A 27222-nucleotide genomic window follows, 5' to 3' on the forward strand; every position below is an offset into this window, starting at 1 on the left:
GCAGATGTAGATGATCCCACTGATTTTAAGAAGTATTTCCTTCCACTGGCTGATTGGTGATGCAGATACAATAGCCAAATCCAGTTCATATCTAGTTAAGGTAGCCCACCCTCACTTCCCCTCCAGTCCACAACACAGCAGGAGAATGTGACCAATACAACCCCACAGCCTCATTCATCTCGTCCTTCATTTATTTTCACATCATATGCAGTAACAAACAGAACATACAAGAGGAATACGAGACTATTATGTCAAGCTTATTTATGCTTTAAGCCTACAGTTTAAGATGCATTATGAGCTTGAATGCGTACATTTGACAACTAACAACAGAAACGGCAACGTTCGTTCACTAGTCAAGCTTTAAACGGTGCCCTCCCATCCAGTTTTAGTTGCAGTAGCAGAGGGCAGTATAGTGGATATCCAAGAGTCTATTCACTTCCAAGCTCAATACAGTCAAGACACTGACAAAATACACAAGTCGTCTAGCAGCAGTTCAGTTGAATATTGAATTGAATATAATTTGCATCACTTCCCCCTCCTGTAAGAAAATAGATCTCTTAGAGACTTTTGTCCTGAGTTTGTCTGTACAGCTTTTGTGAGGGAGGCTAACACAGATTGGACATTCCGGCCCCCACAGCTATTCCAGAGGGCTGGGCATCACTGCAAAAACCGCTCAAGACAGTGGTCTCAAAGATCTGAGTCAGCGTGTTTCTATTGCTCCCTGGAAGCGTGTGTGTGCAGTGGTGCAAATAAGATGACTGCGTCCTTCCTTTCACGCTGCCTCTGCAGCAATAGATTCTAATCAGATACGCACAATACTGCTATTCTTTAGCACTTGGGAAACTATAAGCGCAATCATGTTTTGCCAGTAGCTTCATTTAGCTTTTTTCCATCTCTCTTATCCAATCAGCTTTTTTTTTTTTCAGAACCTGTAACATTTATTTATCAAAGACTTTTTTTCTTAGTTATTTAAAACTATGCTCTACTTGTCTACCACACTCAAATCACAACTAACAAGTTACTTGAAAGTAAAAAAAAAAGTTACAAAACTCAGATTTAAAAACCTAAAACATAATCAACAAGACACAGTTTTCAACATCATAAACAATCTTTTTGGGCTATATTTACATTCATCTGGAAATTAAGAGATTTTTTTCCCCCTGTGCCCCTCTCTTGAGAAATACCAGATGTGCCATAGATTCTCTCAGTGCTATATTCTGCTATATTCGTTTATAAAACATCAAATCAAATGAACCAAAAAGCAAAAAAGGGAACAAATGCTATTTGGTATACTGGTATGGAACAATTCCCACCCAAACAAAGCATACATTCTGTGTAATAAGACACAAGCCAGTACATGATTGCATTTTACGTAACCAAACTAAACTGTGTGTGACGTACGCTCTCACAGCCCTATCTAACTCAATATGACCTCAAAACTACGCACCTTACGTGTGTGTTCTTATGGCTTTACACCAACAGGGCTGCAAGAGAAAATCAGTCAGTACAGTTTAATACAATGCAGAAAACAAGAATTAAGCACACAGACACATACAGAGGGAGAAATAAACATGAGAGATGGTGGTGAGTATGTTGTCGAAGGCAGGCACAGGAACCGATGGAGATGAAAGATTATAATACTGTATTTGGCTAAATTGATAGATGCTTATATGTACAGCTTGCTATAAACGATCTTATGTCGTAGAGCCATTGCATCTCATGTATTTACACTATGGAAACCTGTAATCGTAACTGAGGGGATGCTGATATGTATCTTCTGTTGAATCACGACAATATTACAATAAATCAACGTACAGATGACTTAAAGTTACTGTAAGCAAATTTTATGGAACGGAACTCAGAAAATATCTGAATTCTCAAAAAGGAGACAATGTAGGGTGGAGACTTAGTTTTATCAATCTGTTGTTGATTAGATCGTGGCAGATCTGAATGTGACATTGCAGTAGATTGTAAGAAAGTCTGTCATTTCACTGGAAGAACGAGTTATGACATTTTGATAAAAAGTTAAAAATGAACCATATGCATATATGCATCATTCACAATATCAATAAGATGCATTTAGAAAATAGATGAATTTTCATTTCTGAAAAGAATTGGACACTGTTCAGACATCTACTATAACATGTAACCAAATTTACCAAGTTGTTTGCCAAATAAAATTGTCACAACACACTGAATTTTGACAGTGAAAGATGTACCAGCAGGGCCACGCTAACAGCGCTAGTGTCTTTTTAAGGCGTTTTTTTTTTTTTAAGGGTGCATATCTAATTCAATGGCTAAAACGGAGAAGTTCCACAATGGCTAACGTCACTTACAGCACCACGACACCAAACTGATTCTTGTGTAAAAAAACAACAACAAAAAATAATAATAAATTAATCATAAAACAAAATAATAAAAATGGTTCAGGCAAGTCTTCAAAGAATAAAAAGAAAGAAAGAAATGACAGAGACGCCACAAAACAATAAGTTGATTAAATTTTGCAACCAGCTCATGCTGTCTATATGCTTGCACAACGCACTTAGTCATGATTTTAAGGCCCTCAGCTTCTCTCTTCTCCCTCACACCCTCCTTCTACAACGTTTTTTATTGACTAACAGGTGAATCTGACTCCGATTTGATGTGGCGTTCGCCATGGGAGCTCGGTGTCTACTTTATCAAATTTGTCACTGGATTATCAAAGAAGTCTCTTCTGGAGATGTTCTTGTCACGTCAATATAACTGTAAACGGCTAGAGCCTATTTTATATTGTAAAATGAGAGATAATATCTGTAAACAACGAGCATGGCAGTCTATTTGTTATATGTCAGTCGAATGTTTTCCTCTGGCTGTGTCAAAAGTGTTGTGTTGGTCCAATTACGTCTGAAGTAAGTTCCAGCAGTGCTTCTGGTTGGTTTTCTTGGCATCTGTTGTGTGTGTAGGTCTCATTATTGTGGGTTTTCAATTATTTGGTCAGTCATGAGTGGTTGCAACAGGTGGGCACATGTGTGAATCCACGTTTGGGCTCGGGCTCGCCCTGGCTAGCCAAGGAAGGCGGCGGAGTTGGGCAGGCCGTGGTGGGAGGTAGCTGTGGCAGGATTTAGAGGGGAACTTTCCTGAGTCCCGGGGTCAGGAACATCTCGGACTCCGCTGCTCTGACTGGCCAGTGACTCGGCCATAAATAAACATGAGAGATGGTGGTGAGTATGTTGTCGAAGGCAGGCACAGGAACCGATGGAGATGAAAGATTATAATACTGTATTTGGCTAAATTGATAGATGCTTATATGTACAGCTTGCTATAAACGATCTTATGTCGTAGAGCCATTGCATCTCATGTATTTACACTATGGAAACCTGTAATCGTAACTGAGGGGATGCTGATATGTATCTTCTGTTGAATCACGACAATATTACAATAAATCAACGTACAGATGACTTAAAGTTACTGTAAGCAAATTTTATGGAACGGAACTCAGAAAATATCTGAATTCTCAAAAAGGAGACAATGTAGGGTGGAGACTTAGTTTTATCAATCTGTTGTTGATTAGATCGTGGCAGATCTGAATGTGACATTGCAGTAGATTGTAAGAAAGTCTGTCATTTCACTGGAAGAACGAGTTATGACATTTTGATAAAAAGTTAAAAATGAACCATATGCATATATGCATCATTCACAATATCAATAAGATGCATTTAGAAAATAGATGAATTTTCATTTCTGAAAAGAATTGGACACTGTTCAGACATCTACTATAACATGTAACCAAATTTACCAAGTTGTTTGCCAAATAAAATTGTCACAACACACTGAATTTTGACAGTGAAAGATGTACCAGCAGGGCCACGCTAACAGCGCTAGTGTCTTTTTAAGGCGTTTTTTTTTTTTTAAGGGTGCATATCTAATTCAATGGCTAAAACGGAGAAGTTCCACAATGGCTAACGTCACTTACAGCACCACGACACCAAACTGATTCTTGTGTAAAAAAACAACAACAAAAAATAATAATAAATTAATCATAAAACAAAATAATAAAAATGGTTCAGGCAAGTCTTCAAAGAATAAAAAGAAAGAAAGAAATGACAGAGACGCCACAAAACAATAAGTTGATTAAATTTTGCAACCAGCTCATGCTGTCTATATGCTTGCACAACGCACTTAGTCATGATTTTAAGGCCCTCAGCTTCTCTCTTCTCCCTCACACCCTCCTTCTACAACGTTTTTTATTGACTAACAGGTGAATCTGACTCCGATTTGATGTGGCGTTCGCCATGGGAGCTCGGTGTCTACTTTATCAAATTTGTCACTGGATTATCAAAGAAGTCTCTTCTGGAGATGTTCTTGTCACGTCAATATAACTGTAAACGGCTAGAGCCTATTTTATATTGTAAAATGAGAGATAATATCTGTAAACAACGAGCATGGCAGTCTATTTGTTATATGTCAGTCGAATGTTTTCCTCTGGCTGTGTCAAAAGTGTTGTGTTGGTCCAATTACGTCTGAAGTAAGTTCCAGCAGTGCTTCTGGTTGGTTTTCTTGGCATCTGTTGTGTGTGTAGGTCTCATTATTGTGGGTTTTCAATTATTTGGTCAGTCATGAGTGGTTGCAACAGGTGGGCACATGTGTGAATCCACGTTTGGGCTCGGGCTCGCCCTGGCTAGCCAAGGAAGGCGGCGGAGTTGGGCAGGCCGTGGTGGGAGGTAGCTGTGGCAGGATTTAGAGGGGAACTTTCCTGAGTCCCGGGGTCAGGAACATCTCGGACTCCGCTGCTCTGACTGGCCAGTGACTCGTCCATGATGACCTCGGTCTGCACGCTGTTGCTGTTGGCGTAGTCATCTAGAGCGTCGTCGGTACATAGCTTACTATCCTCGCACAGAGATGGCTGACTGGCCGTCTGCTTCTCCTCATTGTCACTATGCGAGAAGAGAAAGGGGGAAAGAAAAATACAAATAAATCTATAAATGTAAACCAAGTGTGACGTCAAAAATGCCACTGTGCATGCAAGGGAAAGTATTGAGAAAGCCATGCATAAAAAAAAGAACACAATGCCACTGCAAAGCATACCTCTCCAGCGATCTGCAAATCATTAAGAAGAGCATTTAGGAGAGAAAGGAAGAGCATAAGAAATAGGGAAATGAAATTTATGCAATAATCTGTCTAACAAACTTCACCATACCTGTACTCGCCAAAAGCCTCATTATTCATTGGCCGAACTTCAGAATCTATCTGGCCTTCTTCTTTTTCTTTGACTGTGGGAAGAATACAATTCAGGGATATTTGCGCATTTGTTAGTACTGTCAAGGGACAAATCACACTAAGGGTGGTTAAATACATTAGAATGATGTGTGACAGTGCTTCTTCTTATACCCGAGTATTTTCCACCTTTGCTTCGTTTTATGAAACACAGAATGAGCAGTACCAGCAGCAACAGCACGAGGGCGCTGATGAGTCCAATGAACCAGCTCTCAGTCACAAACCCTTGACTTATCTCCATGACTTCTGAAGTGAGAGGGAAATTATGTATTTTTAATTTTTTATTAAAGGGGAAAAAATGGAAATGCTGTCATCATTTACTCTCCTTAATGTTGTTACAAACCTACACTACATTTCAAAAGTTTGGGGTTTGTAAGATTTTTATAATATGTAATGTAATACTTTTATTGAGCAAGGATACATTAAATTTATCAAAAGTGACAGTAAAGACATTTATAATGTACAAAAGATTTTGATTTCAAATAAATGTTTTTCTTTTAAAATTTCTATTAATTAAAGAATCTTGGGAACATGTATTTTGGTTTCCACAGAAATATTAAGCAGCACAACTGTTTTCAGCATTGATGATAAAAATAAAAAATGTTTCATGAGCACTAATCAGCATATTAGAATGATTTCTGAAGGAACTTGTGACTGGAAGACTAAAGTAATGGCTGCTGAAAATTCAGGTTTTTAATAAATTTCATTTTAAAATATATTAAAATACAAAACAGTTATTTTAATATTTCGCTATATTACTGTTTTACTGTGTTTTTGATCAGATAAATGCAGCATTTGTGAGTATAAGAGACTTATTTCAGAAACAAAAAATATACTGACACCAAACTTTCGAATGGTAGTGTATATGACCTTCATTCTTACAATGGAAAAAAAAAGAGAAATTTGGAAGATACTATGAACATCACAGAATGGAAAATATTACCAAGATTTCTTCTTTTAAATTTCTTCTGTGGACTGCATGTGAAAAGGACATCAGTGCAATTTATTATAAAAAGAGCTGTTTTGTGATTACTTGCTCCTGCTGTCTGGATCTCATCCTCCCATAAAGTTTTGTTTTTGAAGTCAATCTTCAGGTGGTACACGGACCCGGACTGGAGCCCCTGCAGCGTGTAAAAAGACTGAGAGCTGTTCACTCTTTCAGAGCGCTTCCATGTGCCTTTGCCTGGACAAATACACACAATACAGTACAAATCAAAACACACTCGTTTTTTATTCTCTCTCAGTTACTGAAAAAGTAGAGGCACTAACTAACATAAGACTTAATAAAGCTGCTACTTCATATTTTGCTATTCAATGAACGAGCTTGTGTTCAATCATTCTCAATCACGTCCTGTCCATACGGCACGTACCATCCTTTTTCAGGTAATGAATAAAGAATCCCACGTTCCTCTGTCTTTCTTTCGATACCCATGTCAGGTTGACTGATGTCTCTCCAGTCGATAAACTAATGTTGGAGAGTGGAACTGTTCACACACACACACAAAAGTGAGACTTAGACACCTTTAAATCTGGTTGATTGTTCGTTACACAAACTAATTTGTCCAAATATAATTCAAAGTGGCTGTGATTATGTCACATTTCCTCTTATTTTCAGTGTGGACACATAAATTACTTCGCTAGAAGTGTGTTGCATCGAGTCTGGTTAGGACAAAGTGTCCGTGAAAACATTTCATATATCATGTAGATATAATTTAGATCAGTAAAATGTTGGACCTCCATCCAGAGTTGTAGCTCCCTCCATGATGATTGGCAGACCTTCTCCCTTAGCAGTGTAGCCTTGCAGGTAGAAGCGGTAACGGCTATGAGGATCCAGCTTTAAGCTGAAGTGAGACACCACGTGGTCACTAATCTCTATCATTTGCATGGGACTGTCTTCTTTATCAACTGCAGAGAAATGAGGGGAAGAAGAGACACTAGACATGTCAAAAATATTATTTTGAACATCTTTAGCAGTTTTAAAAATAGTGGTTTTAAAATGTTAACCATCAAGCACTTGCTATGCAGTTGCTACAGTGCAGGGTTCCTCAAATCCGGTCCTGGAGGGCCACTGGCCTGCAGAGTTTAGCTCAAACCTTGATCAAACTCACTTACCCGTGATTTTCTAGGAATCCTGAAGACCTTGACGAACTTGCTCAGGTGTGTTTGATTAGGGTTGGAGCTAAACTCTGCAGGGCATTGGCCCTCCAGGGCAAGATTTGAGGAAACCTGCTATAGTGTTTTGAATGGTTTTCTGATGCTTAATGTTCACTGCTTCTAGAATTAATCAGGCTGTTGGTCAACGCACCTTGTTGATACTTTAACATGTATCCTTTCAGGACACCATTCGGCTGTGTGGGTGGAGTCCAATGCAGTGTCATTTCTGTCTCCGATGGGCTATCCAGCAGTAAAGATGATGGAGGACCAGGTACTGGAAAAAAATGGATGAGAGGATTTGAATCCCTCACCTTTCTTCATCTATTTTTACTTTTTGTCTCTCAGTCTTTCATTTTTACCTCCTTCTGGAGTGTGGAAAGTGAGGGGGTCAGACTGGGGACCTTCTCCTTTATTGTTGAAGACACTCACAGACAGTGCGTAATGGGAGTAGGGCTGCAGGTCTCCCAGAACCTTCCTCTCCTCGTTACTGTCTGTCATCACAAACGAGATGTTGCTTGGCTTCCCCTCCCTAACACGCTCCCGTCGGAGGTGTCTGCTTTCCGGGCCATAGTGCATCAGATAAATCTATAGGATGGATATTACATAAATTGTCAAAGATATTTTACATCTCACAGTTTAGCACAGTACAGTATATTACCTTGTAACCCTGCAGACGACCTCTCACAGTTTCTCTGTTTATGGGCGCCCACGTCACTACAATTGCAGTGCTGTTGATCAAAGCCACTCCCACATCCATAGGGGCTTCAAGCGGGTCTGACAGGAAGAAAGAGCACATTAGGATTAACGTTAAACTAAATTCATTGTTTAATTGGGGTGAATTGAGATACATAACCTTACAGGAAGATGTCAGGAAAAGGGCTCACAAGAGCAGTAAAAACATCAAACATGACAAACTCACAGTCCTCTCCAGAGTATCCAATGGTGGATTTGGGCTCTGGACCATTTCCCATCTCATTAACAGCTTGCACTTTAATGTCAAAGGCAGAGAAGTTGCCCACATCTGTGACGGTGAAGGGTGGAGAGATCATGAATTTGGTGTTCCAGGATGGACCGCTGCCCAAAACTTTCCTCCACATCACTATATAGCTAAAACCTGGGCCATTGAAACTACGTCTGTCCATTTCCTGCAAGAACACAGATTCAGTTTTGAGCCAAACTGTATTTTTCTGTGAACAATGAGAATTTCAAACATTGACAATAGTGACTTACAGGTGCATCTCAATAAATTAGAATGTCATGGAAAAGTTCATTTATTTCAGTAATTCAACTCAAATTGTGAAACTCGTGTATTAAATAAATTCAATGCACACAGACTGAAGTAGTTTAAGTCTTTGGTTCTTTTAATTGTGATGATTTTGGCTCACATTTAACAAAAACCCACCAATTCACTATCTCAACAAATTAGAATATGGTGACATGCCAATCAGCTAATCAAACTTTTCCATGACATTCTAATTTATTGAGATGCACCTGTACATAGTAGGGGGACTCGCTTTTTAGTCAGTTTATTAACGTGAACTGTTCGAATGAACCATTTCACTAAAATGAATCAGACCTTCCATTACTGCATATGAGTGAGATGACTTTTCTAACACAACATATGAAAGAAAGAGGACAGTTTAGGATGAACCGATTCATTAGGGGTCCCTTCGAGCAAGTTCACACTTTCTAACACTATATATGAGAGAGAGGTCTAGTTAAGATGATCCAACTCACTAGAATGAATGTGGATTTTCTAAAACTACATAAGAGAGTGAGAGGAACATTTAGGATGAACTGATTCACTTGAATAAATCTGACTTTCCAACACTAACAACATACTGTATGAGAGAGAGAGGACTGTTTAAAATAAACCAATTAACTAGAATGAATTGGAACTGAAACACACTGCATGCAAGAGAGAGGACAGTTTAGGATGAACCGATTCACTAATATGAATCAGAATTTTCTAGCACTACATATGAGAGAGAGGTCCGTTTAAGATGAACCGATTCGCTAGAATAAGTCAGACTTTTCTAACACTACATAAGAGAGAAAGAGAGATGAACTGATTCACTTGAATGAATCAGATTTTCCAACACTACAAGTGAGAAAGAGAGGACTGTTTAAGACAAACCGATTTACTAGAATGAATTGGAATTGAAATACTGCATATGAGAGAGAGAGACAGGTGAGGATAAACAGATTCGCTAGAATCAATCAGACTTTTCTTACACTACATATGAGAGAAGGGACTGTATAAGATGAACTGATTCACTAGAATGAATCAGACCTGACAATGCTACATACAACAACTATGAGCATGTGTAGTTGTTTTAAAAACATTTTCAAACATGTTAAAAATGTTTGGTCATGCTACACCACTACTCATCTTACCAAAAATATAGTTTGTAGCATCAATACTTTTTTAGTTAGGTGCTTTCCAACACTGCTTACAATATAATAGAATATGAAGTCATATGGACTCCTTTTGGAACTTTTTTGTCTATTTTAAAGCTTAACCGGGACATCTCCTGTTCACTTTTTTCTCCTGTTTACAATATCTTTTGTGTTCCATGGAAAAAATAAATCATACCGGTATGGAACGACACAAGGATGAATACAAGATGACAGAATAATTTCTGGTCTCTTTAAATGCTGAACTGTGCAACATACCTTCCATGTGATGACAAGGTTGCCTGGGTCGATGGAATCACTGCGCACTCCTTCAGGGTTACTGTCTGGAGCTGTAGAGGACAAATCATAATTTAGTGCCAAGTTGTTCTAACGTGGCAATAAAACTGTCACTTCACAACTTTAATCAGTCTGAATAAGCTCTTTTGCACTACAATCATTATATCTGCACTGTTGTTTACTTCACTGGTTTGCACTCTATCTGCCATGCGCCTTATGCTGCTTTATATATTTTTTTACATTTGACCTTATTTGTATAATTGTATAGTTGTATTTTATATTTAAATCTGTATCTATCTGTATTTATGTTCTACTGTTAGTGTTATCTGTATGCACCAAGGGTCTGAGAGTAACGCAATTTCAATTCTCTGTGTGTATGTGCTGTACATGTGGAAGAATTGACAATAAAGCAGACTTGAGACTTGAGACATCAGCCACATGCTGAGAGAAAATATAAACACAAATCCAAAGTGTCATACAATGATTCAAGGGACAAAACAAATGCATCACAATGTAGCATTACAAGTCTTTTCTGTTTTAAGGCTATGTAAACATGCACATGCTCACACGTGCGGTGTTACTTACGAGCAGCTGGTATGGAAAAGACATCTGTGTACATGCTCGGGTCACTCTTGCCGATGTCATTGATGGCGATGACTCGGAAACGGTAGGAAAGGAAGGGCTTCAGGGAAAGGGTAGTTCGCTGATTGTTGCCTGGCACGCGGCTTAGCTCCTCCCATTCTTTTCTTTCATATTCAGTCTCCTCAAACTCAATCAAATACTCTAGATACATAAACACATACATATACACATAGAACAGAAGGAAATGTCACTGATTTTATAAAAGACTGGCCCCCAAAAAGTATTTAAACACTTCAAACACATTTAAAAGTGCAAGAATGCAACTGCTTTACATACGAAATATGAAAAAAGGCATATATTTTAAAGTTGATGAAAAGCTTGAATTAAATCAAATAAAATAATAAAATAAAAAATCTAAATAAAAACAAATCAAGATGAAACACAAAATATATATTTAAAAAATACAGAAAAATATTTTATTTGTTCACTTGTCCTGCGACTAGTTACCAACATCAGAAAACCATGAACTGATGAAAATCTAAAAACTAAATTAAAACATATGCACACACACATATACATAATATATATATATATATATATATATATATATATATATATTTTTAGCATGTCATGTGACTAGTTACCAACAGCAGTGAATCATGAACATGAGTTTTTGAAATGACTGAAATTAAATCTCAGAGGGTACTTATATTTTATAGTAAATATTTTAGGTCAAAGGGGTTTGGCTAATAAAAATATATGGGAATCCCGGTGATAGGAAACTTGTGCAAACTGCAAAATTGCCTCAGAAAAAATTAGTTCTGAGAAAATGCGGTTTGATATTGGTTTGATATTTTGTTTGTGAACGCAATGACATTTATACATATTAAATGTGGCTTATGTGGCAGAACAGCATACGTTGTTTATGTCCAGCGGATACTCTCCAAAATGGCACCAGGGTGATGCGGAGAAGATGAATTGTTGAATAAAGTCGTTATATTTTTTTTCTTTTGCACGCAAAAAAGTATTCTCGTAGCTTCGTAAAATTACGGTTGAACCACTGATGTCACATGGATTATTTTACAGATCTCCTTGCTATGTCTCTGGACTTGGGAACATTTCAGTTGCGTTGCTGTCTATGCAGGGTCAGACAGCTCTCAGATCCCATCAAAAATATCTTAATTTGTGTTCCGAAGATGAACGAAGGTCTTACGGGTTTGAAACGACATGAGGGTGAGTAATTAATGACAGAATTTTCATTTTTGGGTGAACTATCCCTTTAAATTGTTGCCTAAACAGGAAAACATTTATGGTACCTAGCACAGGGCTGTTATGATCATCTCCAGGTGTCCAGCTGAGAGTGACACTGCGATCTTTAGGTTCAGTCATCTGTATTTGTGTCGGAGAGTCTGGTCGGTCTGGTGAATGAGGGTTGACAAAGAGGTCAGGGGGTAAGATGCTAGTAAAAACAAGGCATCTATGGTTTTAAAGGTTATTACTTGAATATGCCTACAGCAAAACATGTCCTTTTGTCCTTTCTGTAGGTCACATTATCATACAACTTGCAATACACATACAGCTATATAGATCCAGACACATAAAAGGGTTTAGAAATGGCCATATTAGAGAACAGGCAGATTATAAAGTTACCTACCAACGATAGTGATGGAGCCACTCGCTTCAGCCATATCCAGAGTGGTAATGACTTCACAGGTGTAAATCCCTTCATCCTCTTCCTCGACATCAGGTATTATGAGGGTGGATTCGTCTATCATGTACCTTTATGGTTTTATGGTTAATAACATTCATGAGATCATGTTATACAGCTTAAATTTAGCCTTTTTGAAGCATTCTGAGGGAAACTAAGGTATAAAAGCATACTTGTCAGAATCAGAGGATTCTGTGAGCTTCTGTCGGTTCTTCCTCCACTGGACTTGAGGGGTGTCCTGCCTGGAGTCCACCTGGTACTCGCAGGTGAGGGTAGCGGGCTTCCCCCGCTGGATTCGCAGAGCCAATGGAGGTTTCACAATGACTGTCTTATCTGTGAGACAAAATTTCTATTTGTAAAAAATATCTTAATTTTAAGTGAAAAATTTGTTTTTTTTTGCATTTTTTTGTCTTGTTTCAATAAAAAAAAATTATATAAAAAAAATCCACAAGAAGCAAGATTATGTAAGATAACAAGAGAATTTAAGAGAATATATCCTGAATTAGTTTTATATATTTTTTTACCTATATTTTCCTTGTTGTAATAAAAGTCTCTGTACACATAATATTAGTATTTAATAATATTTTGCATATTTTTTGTACCTTGTATGTGGATATTAGAACACAAAAAAAGCCAAAATGAACATATAAAAGAAATGATCCTAAATGCCTGAAATGGAGCCTTTTCTAAATATGGTGTGGAACTCACTGAGTACATCCAGCTCAGCAGTGATGGTGATTTTACTGTTGCTAACAGTGCAGGTGTACTGGCTGCTGTCATTGAGGGAGGCGTTACTGATCTGTAGAGAGCCATCGGGTAACTGGCTCATCCTTGGGTTGGCTTCAAGAGCAGCCCAGGTCTCACCCTCCCTGTGAACGCACAAAATATTCATTTTAGCCTGTTCAAATGGTAGCAGTGTGCCAAAAGAACACCATGTTTTTTCCAGAAATATTGACTATTGAGTATGATTTTGCCCATTTTCCCAACGGACTCCCCACACTACACCAATAATCAGGACAGCTGGCCGGAGCAGTTCTGTCATGTGAGGAAGGGACACCCCACAGGATAGAGTCTGTCTCACCATGTGACATTGGGCTGAGGAGAGCCAAAGGTCTCACAAGCCAGCTCAGTTGTCTGTCCCTCTGCCACAGAGTACATGAGACCATCTTCTGTCAGAATCTGGGGAGGCAGTTCTAGAGAAACAAAATAAAAACATTAGAAAATGTATTTAGTTTTTGATTTTTGAGTTGTGATTGGCTATGCAATTATGTTCAGGGTGGTTGCTAATGCTATGCTGTTGCTAAGGTGTTTTGAGTGGTTGTTAGCATGTCGCTATGTGGTTGCTAGGGTAGTTTACAAATACGTCTATGATATTCTGATCCCTGTATTTTGCCTTAGCTCTAAAAAAGTTATTTTTGTTGTGGTGCTTGCTGTTTTTGGAAATTCCCTTACCTATAACATAGACGTAGGCATTGATGAGGATAGATCCATGCTTATTGACTGCTTTGCACTGATACACTGCAGTGTCACTGAGTTCCACATTCTTCAGAGTGAGAACGCCATGTTTCAAGCTGCGTCTGGGGTCTGGGTCAATATCTACGCAAAAAGACACCTCAATATGTCAATACAAGACCATATACCATTGTCTCAAACAAAGATTATTCTACATATACAAGCAAAATATACAGTTAAGAGACAGTATTTCTTCTGCTTTCTTTCTTCTGTTGAACACGGAAGATGATGTTTTAAAGAATACTAGTAATCAAAAAGTTGCTGGTAGCCATTGACTTTCATAGTATTTTTTCCCTACTATTGAAGTCAATGGCTACCAGCAAATATCTTCTTTTGTGTTCAACAGAAGAAAGAAATTCATGCAAGTTTGGAACAACATGAGGGTGACTAAATGATGAAAAAAAAGAAACATTTTTGGTGAACTATCCTTTTAAGCCAGTGATTCCAATTTTTTTTTCTCAGCTGAATCCCTTGGACTTAAAATATTTAAGTATCTCCTGAGATTTTAAGTTAATAATTCAATAATCTAACACCACATTCACATGGTCACAATTCTCTCATTTCGGTTAATGTTCACATGACGTGCAGGAAAACAAATATATTTTTTTAGTAAGTTTTTATTTTTATTTTCAATTTTACAGTTTTGTGATTTTATTAATTAGCTTTGCATCAAATCACAAACCCATTGCAGTTCCTTCTCAAAACCTAGTGTGGGAAACCCCGCATTAAGAAATGGAATGTGTCTTGACTGAATCAATTACCAGTAAGAAGATTGCCATTGATGCTCCAGGTGACCTCAGGGCTGGGAATACCATCAGCTTTACATTCCAGTTTGACTGTATCTCCCGGGGCGTACAGTTGGCTCTTTGGTTTTTTAATCCAATATGGGGCAGCTATACCACCACAAAACACAAACAACTAATCATGAAAGGTCTCAGCCAACAATTATATGCAACCTTCCAAAAGGGAAGTGAGGTAGTCAATAGTTTAATTTTAAGTTGTTTTTTAAGTCATCCTCCCATTGATTTTCTCAAGTTCACACCCCACATCTAAATCTGGAGAGGATGTGATCTGGCAGTACCTTCCACAGTGACGCTGTAGGTGTGAGTGATCATGCCTTGCAGATTTGTGGCAGTACACTGGTACTCGCCGCTGTCAGACTCTGAGATATTCTTAAAACGCATAACTCGATCATAACTATCTTTGGATGTGCGGGACTCTGACAGGACTCCATCCTTCCTGATCCACTGGATTTTGGGAGAGGGCCTAGTAAGTGAGAGAATAGGATGTAAACACACCGGACACTTTTTAAGGAAGTAACTGTCAATGACACAGTCAGAGCAGGTTTGACTTACAGGCCCTGAACAATGCACTCCAGCTCCAGGTTTTGGCCACTGAGCACCAGATAGGAGCTGTGGGAGCCAGTGGGTCGCATCATTTGTGGCCTTCTGTTACGCACTACTGAGTTAGCTACAGATACAAAGACAGAATTATTGAGGGAAATGAGGAGAGAGCATGATAAACAATTACAGCTGCAGTAAGTGGGTGTTCACACAGGACTAAGACCGGGCAAAAAGGCTTAATATCTCAATATTTTTTCAGACTTTTTATGACATTGGATGGATGGATGGATGGATGGACGGAATGAACAAAATAAACGATGGATGGATGCATGGATGGATGGACAGCACAAACAAAATAATGGATGAACAGATGGATGGACAGAATAAAAGAAATGATGAATGGATGGACAGACAGAACAAAAGAAATGGATGGATGGATGGTTGAATGGATGGAACAAAAGGAATGAAGGATGGATGGATGTAAGTGGGTGCACGATGGATGGATGGATGGAACAAAAGAAACGACTGACAGATGGATGGATGGAACAAAAGAAATTATGGATGGATGGACAGACAGAACAAAAGAAACGGATAGATGGACAGATGGTTGAATGGAGGGATGGATGGAACAAAATAAATGAAGGATGATGGATGGATGGCCAATTACAGCTGCAGTAAGTGGGTGCACGATGGATGGAACAAAAGAAATGATTGATTGATTAATGGATGGATGGATGATGGATGGAACAAAATAAATGATGAATGGATGGACAGACAGAACAAAATAAATGGATGGATGGATAGAACAAAATAAATGATGGATGGATAGAACAAAATAAATGATGGATGGACAGTTACAACTGCAGTAAGTGGTGCATGATGGATGGATGGAACAAAAGAAACGGATGGATGGATGAACGGAACAAAAGAGATAGATAGATAGATAGATAGATAGATAGATAGATAGATAGATAGATAGATAGATAGATAGATAGATAGAAGTTTTATGTAGATGTGTATTTTAAAAATAACTCAATGTCTTGCTCTTTCTCTTCTGTTCAGCCCAAAAGTTTAGAAACAGCAAAGGTTGGTCAAGGACAGTCAGCATCCTCTGTCTTGATGCTTACAGGGGACAACAGTGAGTTTGATGGGCTCTTTGAGGACGATGATGCGTGCGCTGGGGAACTGAGTGTTGCAGGTGTAGTCGTCTCGACTGTCTGCCAGAGCCACATGAGAGAAGTACAAGTTTCCATCGCGACCCTGAATCACACGATCGTTTTGCTGAATGTGCCGCAACTCTAAGAGAAAAAGATTTAGACACAGATGCATATATGCAGATATTGCTGAGATATGGCTCATGTTTAACATGGATAAACCAGGATAAAACAGACTCTTGTCCATCCAGTGGATGACCGGAGCCACAGTGCTGTTAGGAGGATTACAAGAAGTTTTATGTAGATGTGTATTTTAAAAATAACTCAGTGTCTTGCTCTTTCTCTTCTGTTCAGCCCAAAAGTTTAGAAACAGCAAAGGTTGGTCAAGGACAGTCAGCATCCTCTGTCTTGATGCTTACAGGGGACAACAGTGAGTTTGATGGGCTCTTTGAGGACGATGATGCGTGCGCTGGGGAACTGAGTGTTGCAGGTGTAGTCGTCTCGACTGTCTGCCAGAGCCACATGAGAGAAGTACAAGTTTCCATCGCGACCCTGAATCACACGATCGTTTTGCTGAATGTGCCGCAACTCTAAGAGAAAAAGATTTAGACACAGATGCATATATGCAGATATTGCTGAGATATGGCTCATGTTTAACATGGATAAACCAGGATAAAACAGACTCTTGTCCATCCAGTGGATGACCGGAGCCACAGTGCTGTTAGGAGGATTACAGGGAAGCACCACACTCTCTCCTTCCTCCACCTTCTTCGACACCTTCTTCTCCTTCTGTAGAGTGGGAGTGTCTGCAAGAGAACAGAGAATTAATTAAAATTACACTACCGTTTAAAAGTTTGGGATCTTTACAAGATTATTTAATGCTTACCATGGCTGCATCAAAAATACAGTATAGCAGTAATACTGTTAAATATTATTACAATTAAAATAACTGTTTGCTATTGTAATATATTTTAAAATGTAATATGTTCCTGTGATGAAGTTTCAGCAGCCATTACTCCAGGCTTCAGTGTCACATGACCCTTCAAAATCATTTTAATATGCTGATTTGGTGCTCAGTGTTATTATCAATGTTGAAAACATTTGTGCTGCTTAATATTTTTGTGGAAAACCTTATACAGTTTTTTTTTTCAGGATTATTTTATGAATAGAAAGTTCAAAAGAACTGCATTGCATGATTAGTGTAGTTACCAAATCTAAAACATAAAAAACTTTGACTTGAAAAACTTTAACTGAAATAAAATAAAATATGAAGAAGTAAACTTATTTTATTTCAACTAGTTGCCATAGCAGCATTTCTCATTTTCATTTAGTTTAACTTCATGTACTAAAATAACAAAAAATACAACTTATACAAAATAAATAAATACTATAGGAATATAAAAAAAAACTAATAAAAATGGAAACAACAAACAAACAGCTAAATTTTGAGCTAAAACCTTAGTTATAATTTAAAAGAAAACAGAAAATACAAAAATAAAAACAAACAAAAAAACGAATAAAAACTGTAATATCTCAATGATACTAAAATAACACTGCAGCATTCATTTGAAATAGAAATCTTTTGTTGTCTTTATTTTCACTTATGATCAATGTAATGTATCCTCACTTAATAAAAGTATTGATTTCTTCTTTTTAAACTTTTTACTGACTTTAAACTTGAATTCTTAGACACAGATGGGAAAGATTTAAAATTACTGTTTACAATACAATTTCAGATACATTTTATCCTTGTGAGAAACTGGAGTGTGCTAAGTAGCTAGCAAGCACAGCTGACATTATTCAGAAGATGCTTTAGCTTGAAATCATATGAAATGGGTGTGTGATGACGCGCATATTAATGCAGCCAGCCCCAGCTGCGTGTAGAGTTCATAATATGTGGGCTATTGTTAGCCCCGCTCATGCTGAGTACTCTCACTTCCTGCACATATTAATCCCACGAGTGGCCATCCCAGCTGACACACTTACACCACTCACACTGGTTTCTCAGGTAACCGTTGTCAGGGAAACTGGCAGAGAGGTCGGGATAGAGTGAAGGAGACAGGTAGATTGCTAGATGGCTAGTCAAAACAATAGTTTTGTTGTTGTTTTTACATACAAAGCGCCGCTCGGTGTTGTGTTTGATAGCTAACTGGGATGCAATCTGGGATTTTTATTCGTTCTGGAATTCTTTGAACTGCTAGTGTGACTGGCACACACAATGAGCTGTAATTTTGTGTGTATGATACAACAGGGGGCTTGATTTTGGGCTGTTATCTGCTGTGCGCCAGATTCTCTCTACAGAAAACTCACTGCATGTGGTAACGTCAGGATATCAAACAGGCAATCATAAGTGTGTCGCTTTATAACGCTGCAGTAATGAGAGCGACTTACTCTCTGTGACAATACGAGCCTCGTTAGACACCGCCGTGCCGAGATCATTAGACGCGTAGCAGTTATATCTGCCCTGGTATTGGTGAATGGGTCCATCTTTGGCTGTCAAAGAAAAGGTCCCAGAATCTCTGGACACAGAGAGTTCAGGGTCTTTAGAGGGGTCAAACTCCACACCATCTTTCATCCAGCGGAACCTAGCAATAGTGCAAATAAGAAATAAATTTCAGTCATTTTTAACATAATATAGAAAAATAATAAGCTTAAATTAAATTGCTATAGTGATAAAATATTTTTTTAACCAATCCCTTTTAAGATTAATAATAAATTCTCACAAAACTGTTCAACAGTTTGGTGTCAATAAGGTTTTTGATTTCTTTGAAAGCAATTAATACTACTATTCAGGAAGGATGCATTAAATTGGTCAAAAGTGAAGATAAATACATGAATAATGCTACAAAAGATTTCGGTTTAAAATAAATGCTGTTCTTTTGAACTTTCTGTTAATCTAAGATATTAAGCAGCACAGCAGTTTTCAGCTATGCTAATAATAAGAACTATTTCTTGAGCACTAAATAATCATATTAGAATGATTTCTGAAGGATCATGTGACACTGAAGACTGAAGTACTGGCTGCTGAAAATTCAGCTTTGCCATCACAAGAATAAAATACATTTTTAAAATATATTACAATAAAAAATTAACTTTTTCAATTAAAAAAAAAACATTTACTTTAAATTGTAATAATATTTCACCATAGTTTTTACAGTATTTTTGATCAAATAAAGGCTTTAGATATTTAATTCAGAAACATTAAAAACTCTTATCAACCCCAAACTTTTGAATGCAAGTGTATATAATGCACGAAAATAGTATCCATAATACCTTATAATACATCTTAAAATAACTGTAACCATATTTACATTATAATACTCAAATATATAACCCTACCTATTTAAATCATGTTTAATGTGAATTGATGCTTAATGTGAATTAAAAATGTCCATTTATCTGTCTCTTCTTACATTTTTATTTTTGAATTAATACATTGAAAATGTATTTCTTCATTTTATTTTTAAGTGGCACTCCTAGTTTTCCATATCATATAGGCCTCAAAGCTAATAGACATAGCCATAAAAGACAAATTTAGATTTTATGGAGTCTTTAAAAGACATAATATAGTATTATAATGCACGATATAGGTTTAAATGTGAATCTAGGAATTGGTTAGTATAATAGTGTATTGTAACTGTGGTTACAATTATTTATGAAAGAATGCAATGCAAAATAAAAAGCAATATATAAAGCATTATATACTGTATAGGCTTCAAGTAAACTGTTATCAAATTATGTAACATGTTGCTATGGATACTAACGTGGGCGGGGGATTCCCAATTGCCTCACAGGTGAGTGTGATGTCATCTGCTGAAAAGGTGGTGACAGACTCTGGCTGGGCGGTAATCACTGGGGGGCTTTTCACTGTGGAGAGAGTACACAATCGCACACCAAACATTCAATTATCTAGTTACATTTCTGCGAGCTGTGAAGTTAGCAAAGCAACACCCTAAAAATAGAAATAGACATCTATTTTCACAGAGCTATAATAATTTCAGCTCATTTGTTAGTCGCTTCAGACGTGGATAAGGAAAGGCAAATTAGTCACAGTAGTTAGGCAGCCTTTCCGCTGACCTGCTGTAATCACATGACACCAATATTCAAAACAACATAATGATCTGCTGCGACACTGACTTCAGTAAAGTTTCCCACTAAACCTCAGCAATGTTCTGAAGCAAGTGCCCCTGAATCTCACCAATGCACACACTCAGTTAGTTCCAATCGGCATATGCGGGAAACTCAATATCGTGCATGTCATTAGGAACTCCCAAGTGAAAAGAGGGAAATGAAAAGCGCAGTGTAAAGCATGCAGAGGTAATACATGGAGATTAGGTGAGCCTGAGATGTTCTCTTAAGTGTCGGTTGTTTTACGGATGAATGGCCTGTGAAAGCATGGGAGAGCAGGAAGAAACTGAGACTAGAAGAATGAATAAGAGAGTCAGACAGCGAGAGAATAAAGCATTAGTGATGTAATCTACGGACAGAGTCACTGAGGCTATAAACAAGTGCTTATACTAGACACATAACAACACTGATGTCTAGGAATGGGTAGAGTGATCCTCACTATGCAGTTTAGACTTTAGACTTCCACATGCACAACTAGAAGGACTGGTTGTTCATTTAGCTTTAGGAATGGAAGCTTCTTGTTTCCAAACACCCTTCATTTTGCTTTAGTACAGAGGCACCAGAGTACATGCTGAACTGAAAAGACTATATCTGTCTGTCTGTATAAATCATATCTATCTGTCTATCTATCCATCCATCCATCCCTCCATCCATCCTCATTTTAATGCCAAGAAAAGGTGGACAAGGAGGAGGAAAAACCATAGATTAAAAAAGAACACTGTTTAAAAATTCATGTAATTCCTGATGATGGACCAGCTTATGGACCATTAACCATTATAACTGGGAGGCATGTCCATCCCTCGTGCCTTTACGGAAGATAATCATTAATTTTAAAAGACTCATGCCTTAAATGCACCCTTGAATTTTGCAGAATCACTCCCACACTTCTAAATATAGCCCAACAAACAAATTTCTCAGCTGATCAGTTTTGGCTCTTGCTGCAGGCTGTCTTCCGTTATTGGAATGAGTCTTTGGAATGAAAGGAAATTTTAGTGGAGTAGAGCTAGTACATGCAGAAACATATTTTACATGCTAGAAATACTCACAGTCTCTTATTTTGTCTATCCATTGAGTCAGCAGGGGGAAAAAAAAGACATCTTTTTAGATTACAGTAATGCACATCGACAACATGCACTCATGTTTTACACACTTGAACACTTAGAAGCATGCACACAGATACACATAAACTGTACCTATATATCTATTATTCCTAAATTAAGTACAACACCCTTCACCTAACCCAAACCTCTACAGACACCTTTTAACTTAAGATACTAATTGTCTCATTTATTAAACTTTTTTCTAATGAGGATTAGATGTTTAACCGATTTGCACAGTTCTAGAAATTTGGCCCGCCCCTCACAATTATAGCAGACAAGTACTCGCACAGAAACGCACATTTGTTCTTCTGTCATGTTGTGAACTTTCCATTTCCGTTTTAGTATTTTTTTTTTAATATTTATATTTTTGATCCCCTCACAAAAACCATTTAGCATTTTTAGATTTTCATTAAGACATTATTAAATGTTTTTTAGGCTGTTTTCCTCATGATATGGTTCAGGTTTTACTATCCTCGTGAGTACATTCAGCTCCCACAGTGAAGACAAAACCTGACCTCCACCCACATAGACTGCATTAAGCCTTTTTTGCAATGAAACAAATGTTAGCGCTGGTATGATTACACTGTTTGGAGGCGAAACAAAGAAAACATGTTTTGATGTCAAACAATGATGCCAGCTCAGACACCTGGACTATAGATCAGCTGGCCAACAAGAGGCACACCAGAGATAACAAGATGCTGGCAAAGCAGAGCTAAAATAAACTCCCTATCTAGCTATTTTCCTTCCTTGACTTCAACCATCCTTTTGCAAGACTGCTTGGTCCTGCAGTCCCAACAACTTAAGAAAACAAACGTGCTGAATGTCTGAAAACTGCAACACGGCCGTGAGACAGGAACAGAGCATTGGCACAGAGCATATGGGATGGCCCAGGTCAGGCTGTGTTTGCTAGCTGAACGTGTTAATGTGGGTGTGTTATCGATCTCATTGGTCACATCCATGTCCACATTTCCCGTTTAAAGGTCACTAATTGAAAGTCAAGAGAAACCGTGACCTTTAATATTTGGTGTAACTCTTCACTGACATCTCATTCTGGTGCATTTCTGTTTTGCAGTTTTTATCAACTAGTCTTTCTCCTCTTCTTTTGTGTGTGTGCCTTTGGAGGGGCGGGAAAGAGATGATACATAGCTGCAATCTTAAATTGCAGATGTACAAAAATAGCAACAAACCCAGTGCTGTTTATAGCTTTAGGAAGCTTGTAGCAGCTGCTGTTTTTACAGTTCCAGCTCAGGTGCATTTCAATCACTGCATGCTTGAATGTCCTTTCTAATCAGGCCTGTACTAGGTGCTCAAATCAATAGTATAATCAATTTAACAATTAAACTCAGTTAAAAGATCTCATTCTGCACTTTTTAACTCACATAGACTTCTTTAACCATAACAATCTACCATAGCAAACATTATAATACTGCAAAAATCAATGCAAATAAAAAAATAAAGAAAAACTCGCCATGCACATGCATATTGAAGGCAGTGTAAAATCCTGTACTCACATTTGGATGGAATGTTGATGGTGGCATTACCGGGCCTGGGAGCCACAGACAGCAGGAGGAGAGGGAACAGGAGAGCAGTGCATCGCCCCCTGCTGCCCACCTGCTGTTGTGACGCGGCAGGCATTGCACCTGCTGACAGGCACAAACACAACGGGCAGGAAAATCTGCGATTATCCCAGTCAGAGAAGAGCAATCTTCACTGTTTCTTCTTTCTGTATGTTTCTCTCAGGTCCACACCCTCCTCATGCACTCTAACTGCAAGAGAGGAGAGAGAGAGAGTGAGGGAGGGAGGGAGGGAGGGGGAGACCCACGTGTGTAGAGAAAAACCATTCAGACCTCCACATGGCCCAGGACAGAGGGAGCCAGAAAGATGAGAGACGAAAGACAAAGTGAGAGGACGAGAAAACTGGGAGGGGTGAAGCTGGGGGCACAGTAAAAAACAGATATGTTAATGCATGATATGTTGTGACCATACAGTAGAGCAAACCATAGAGCATGGCGTTAGCAACACAAGGCCATGGGTTTGATTCCCTGGGAATGCATGAATTGATAAAAATGTACTGTACTTAATGCAATGTAAGTCGCTTTAGATACAAGCATCTGCCAAATGCATAAATATAAATGTTAATACCAGTCAATTATTATAAAATATAATGTAGTGGTACCGTGGTAGAGTGATGGTATCAGACGCAATACCATGGTGCACAACAATTATCAAATTAATGTCATGTACCATGGCATTTACAGTACACTGTACTCCAGAGTACTTCAAAGAAGTCCAGCAACCATGGTAGTACCATGGTACTTTTGTTGGTTAAGATTAAATTATTTATACTGATAAATTAATAATAATGCTATTAATATCAATATTTAATATTTGCAAATATTTATTATTATATTAATACTGATAATATTTATTATTATTATTTACTACTATCAGTATTTAATATTTATTCTTACATTAATACCGATCATATATATATATATATATATATATATATATAAAATTTACTATTAGTAGTAGTACTAGTAGTAGTAATAATAGCAGTAGCATTAATACTATAATATAATATTTAAGTTATCATTTATTTGTTTGTTTGTACTACTACTACTAATAATAATAATAAATATTATTGTATCTGATATTGGCAGAGTAATATCAGAGCTTACCTTTTTACTCTATGAAAAGTATTTTTATATACTCTATAAAATGTGTATGCTTAAAAGTTAGTTATCAGTCATAACATTCAAATATTCTGTATCAGCTAAATCTTCTATATCAAGGCACTTCACTATTTAAAGTGGTGTTGCCAGTCTGGCCACTTATTCCTAAAAGACTCAATACAGAACAAGATATAATACATTCAATTTATATAAATACCAGACATAATTTTATAGATAAAGTGACCGTAAGCGCAAGCACATGGCAAAATGTCCTTATCGCAATCACAGATCCACAGTCATCTCATAAAGCAATTTACTCAATGGATTTCCTCAGCAAGATCTCAGAAGACCTTAATGGTCAGGGTTATTAATGCATAATGATGAATGAAGGCCGGTGTAAGATGAATATAAAATAATGTCTGGGTCTTTTTGAGGAGACTCTTTAAAAGAGAAGATAAGCATCTATTAGAGCAGCTATCGCTCACGCCACAGGCTTATGAGATACTCTGCAGGAGGAGTTCTCCATCTGTACTTGGGCCTGCCAAATGACACCACAAAGGCCTGCGTGTGTGGCTCCATTTATCAGTACCATCACTGGATCAAACAACCGTCTTTTTTCATTCACAAGCCTTGATCACACTACTGTACAAAAAGGAGCTCCCCGAGGACATGTGATAAAAACTTTAGACAGAGAATGAGGATGAAATCAAGGAGCGAGGGATGGATATTTTTGTTGGCTCGGGTGCAGCGTGTCTGACAGCAGCTGGAAGCTATGCATATCTTTAGTTGGGCACTGCTGTTCCCTACTGGTGCCAAACCCTGGAGCTGAGTGACCTTGGAGCAGAAGGAAAGGTTGTAGGAGGAGTAAAGCACAATCTTTCACTCTCCCACACCCTTGCACACACACAAAGACAGCCCAGCTGAAAAGCCCAGCCCAGACTAGCATGAATTTCCAAGCTGTTTCATGTAGGTCTGTAGTGGTTTGGGTTAGCTGGTGGACAAGGGCTGGATCACAGTTCCACAAGGCCCCTGGGAACAGGTCTCCACCCTCTTCCCTGATACCTCTGCTGCCCCTAGTGGCAGACCCCATAATCAACATAAAACAAAAAATATATACAATTTTGTCAAAATAAATTAAAAATACAACACAAAAATGTATATTATAATTCCATGTAAAGGTGTGGTCACAAAAAAAAAAAATTGTGGTTAAAAAAGGACATCCATTGTCAATAGTGTAGCAATGTATGAAATATACAGAAGTCACTTTCAAACTACTGTATTTTCCTGAAAAAAAAAAAGTCACACCAGGTCAAAATTGTAATTGTTGATTTGTAGTCCAGCAAATACGGTAAGTCCGTGTAACCAACTATTTGAAACCATTGTGAAATCTGTGTGGGGAAATCATTTATCAATTATATACAGGTGCATCTCAATAAATTAGAATGTCATGGAAAAGTTCATTTATTTCAGTATTTCAACTCAATTTGTGAAACTCGTGTATTAAATATCAAAAGTTTTATCAAAGATTTGCTGAAAATGTAACCTTAATTATTTTTTCATGTCGTGGCTAATAACTGATAAATGGGTTGATCTAAACTTCTATAAAATTTTGTTTAAATACATAAAAATAAAACACTAAAAACTAAAATCAGTCATTTTAAATGCTGCAAGTGAACTGAGGCATCACAACATTATAATGTACATGTACAGTATAAAAAGTGGATATACATTTTTAGATTTGCTAAAGATTCAATTTACATGTACTAGTGTTTTTCAATATTAACTCTGAGTGAGCCTGAGACGATGGCAAAGTTTATGTAAATTTAAAAATAATAGAAATAAGCATGCACAATTAAATATCCAAATATGGGCCTATATATATATCTTATATCAACCAAAACCAGTAAATGAAAAACCTCTGGTCTTACTGTTGACAATTTCTTTGTGGACCAAGAAAATCTTGCTGTTTAAACTATTCAAGCCTCACACCAACATATCAGCATCCCAAATATAACATGCTGATCTTTTCAACCTAGAAAAACTGTAGGAGGAGAAGTGATATTTAATGGAAATTTTTTTCGCTACTGGAACATTTGAGTCACCATTTGCCACAGCCCACATAATGTTACTTACAGGTCACATATGGAAGATCATACACATAAAGTTGGTGTAGCACCTCAGTCCTGGATTATGTGGCTCATTAAGCACAGTCACCTTGAATGGGCGCTGTGCCTGCAAATCTCATCGCGAAGGCAAGAATTAGAGGAGAGAAGAAAAGGAGGAGGAGCAGAAGGGATGATAGAAGATGACAGCTGAGACCGTAATCCCTTCCTCCATTAAATCACACAGCTGCCCAATCAATCAGTCACCTTTCCCCTCTTTTCGTCCTCTAGAATCGACAATATTAGTATGAACTGATCAGAGGGGGAGGGGAATTGTCAGCAGCCAATTAGATGCCAGGTTAGCCTCTGTTGGCCTTTAACAAATGCCATCAAACGAGGATGAATTGAGTCGGGCCTTTACCGAAAGGCTGAAGATTTCATTGGCACCGAGAGGTGCTGAGCGTAGTCCGATTAGCCCTGTCACACGGCCACTCTGGGGCTTGCAGGGAATAGAGGAAGAAGGGAGGGTGTGGAACCAAAGGGGAGTGTCACATATCCATAAAATGAGCTCTAGGCACTACTTGAACCCCAACATGCTGATAAGAACCTTGTCTATCAAAGCTTACATGGCCTCTATTGCTGATGTGAGGGAGATTGACAACGGTCAGGGTCTCTCAGCGCCGCTGTGCAGCTGTTGGTGATAGTATCTAATCCTGTCACCTGCCTCATTACCGAAGGTCATAGACTAAACGTCACTGATGCCCTGCAGCGGAACAGAATCAAAGGCAATTATGTACTTTCTGTAGAACAGATGTGC

The 27222-nt window shown here is 38.0% G+C and overlaps 1 protein-coding gene across 7 annotated transcripts; it reads right to left on the reverse strand.

Annotated features, from left to right (window-relative positions):
* On the reverse strand, positions 1-23365 carry LOC107695787 (neural cell adhesion molecule L1-like). Of its 7 annotated transcripts, none has more exons than XM_016495828.1 (28): positions 23140-23365; positions 21575-21589; positions 20165-20267; positions 18792-18985; positions 16820-17206; positions 15259-15373; positions 14985-15169; positions 14665-14796; positions 13844-13987; positions 13473-13584; positions 13100-13260; positions 12565-12724; positions 12338-12462; positions 12000-12101; positions 10687-10884; positions 10084-10154; positions 8327-8552; positions 8066-8181; positions 7767-7992; positions 7559-7681; positions 6988-7158; positions 6624-6737; positions 6287-6436; positions 5368-5499; positions 5177-5249; positions 5065-5076; positions 4756-4913; positions 1-3139 (listed from the first exon to the last, which is right to left on the reverse strand). In XM_016495828.1, the coding sequence occupies exons 1-28, from the start codon at positions 23261-23263 to the stop codon at positions 3042-3044; spliced, it is 3927 nt and encodes a 1308-aa protein (XP_016351314.1). In that variant the 5' UTR covers positions 23264-23365; the 3' UTR covers positions 1-3041. The 7 variants fall into 7 exon arrangements, with proteins under 7 accessions (XP_016351314.1, XP_016351316.1, XP_016351317.1 ...); XM_016495831.1 differs by lacking the exon at positions 1-3139 and having other exon boundaries at positions 3188-4913; positions 16820-16990; positions 17084-17206; XM_016495830.1 differs by lacking the exon at positions 5065-5076.
* Positions 23366-27222: the final 3857 nt, after the last annotated feature.

Source organism: Sinocyclocheilus anshuiensis, unplaced genomic scaffold, assembly GCF_001515605.1.
Source record: "Sinocyclocheilus anshuiensis isolate Anshui unplaced genomic scaffold, SAMN03320099.WGS_v1.1 scaffold234, whole genome shotgun sequence".
Taxonomy (NCBI): domain Eukaryota; kingdom Metazoa; phylum Chordata; class Actinopteri; order Cypriniformes; family Cyprinidae; genus Sinocyclocheilus; species Sinocyclocheilus anshuiensis.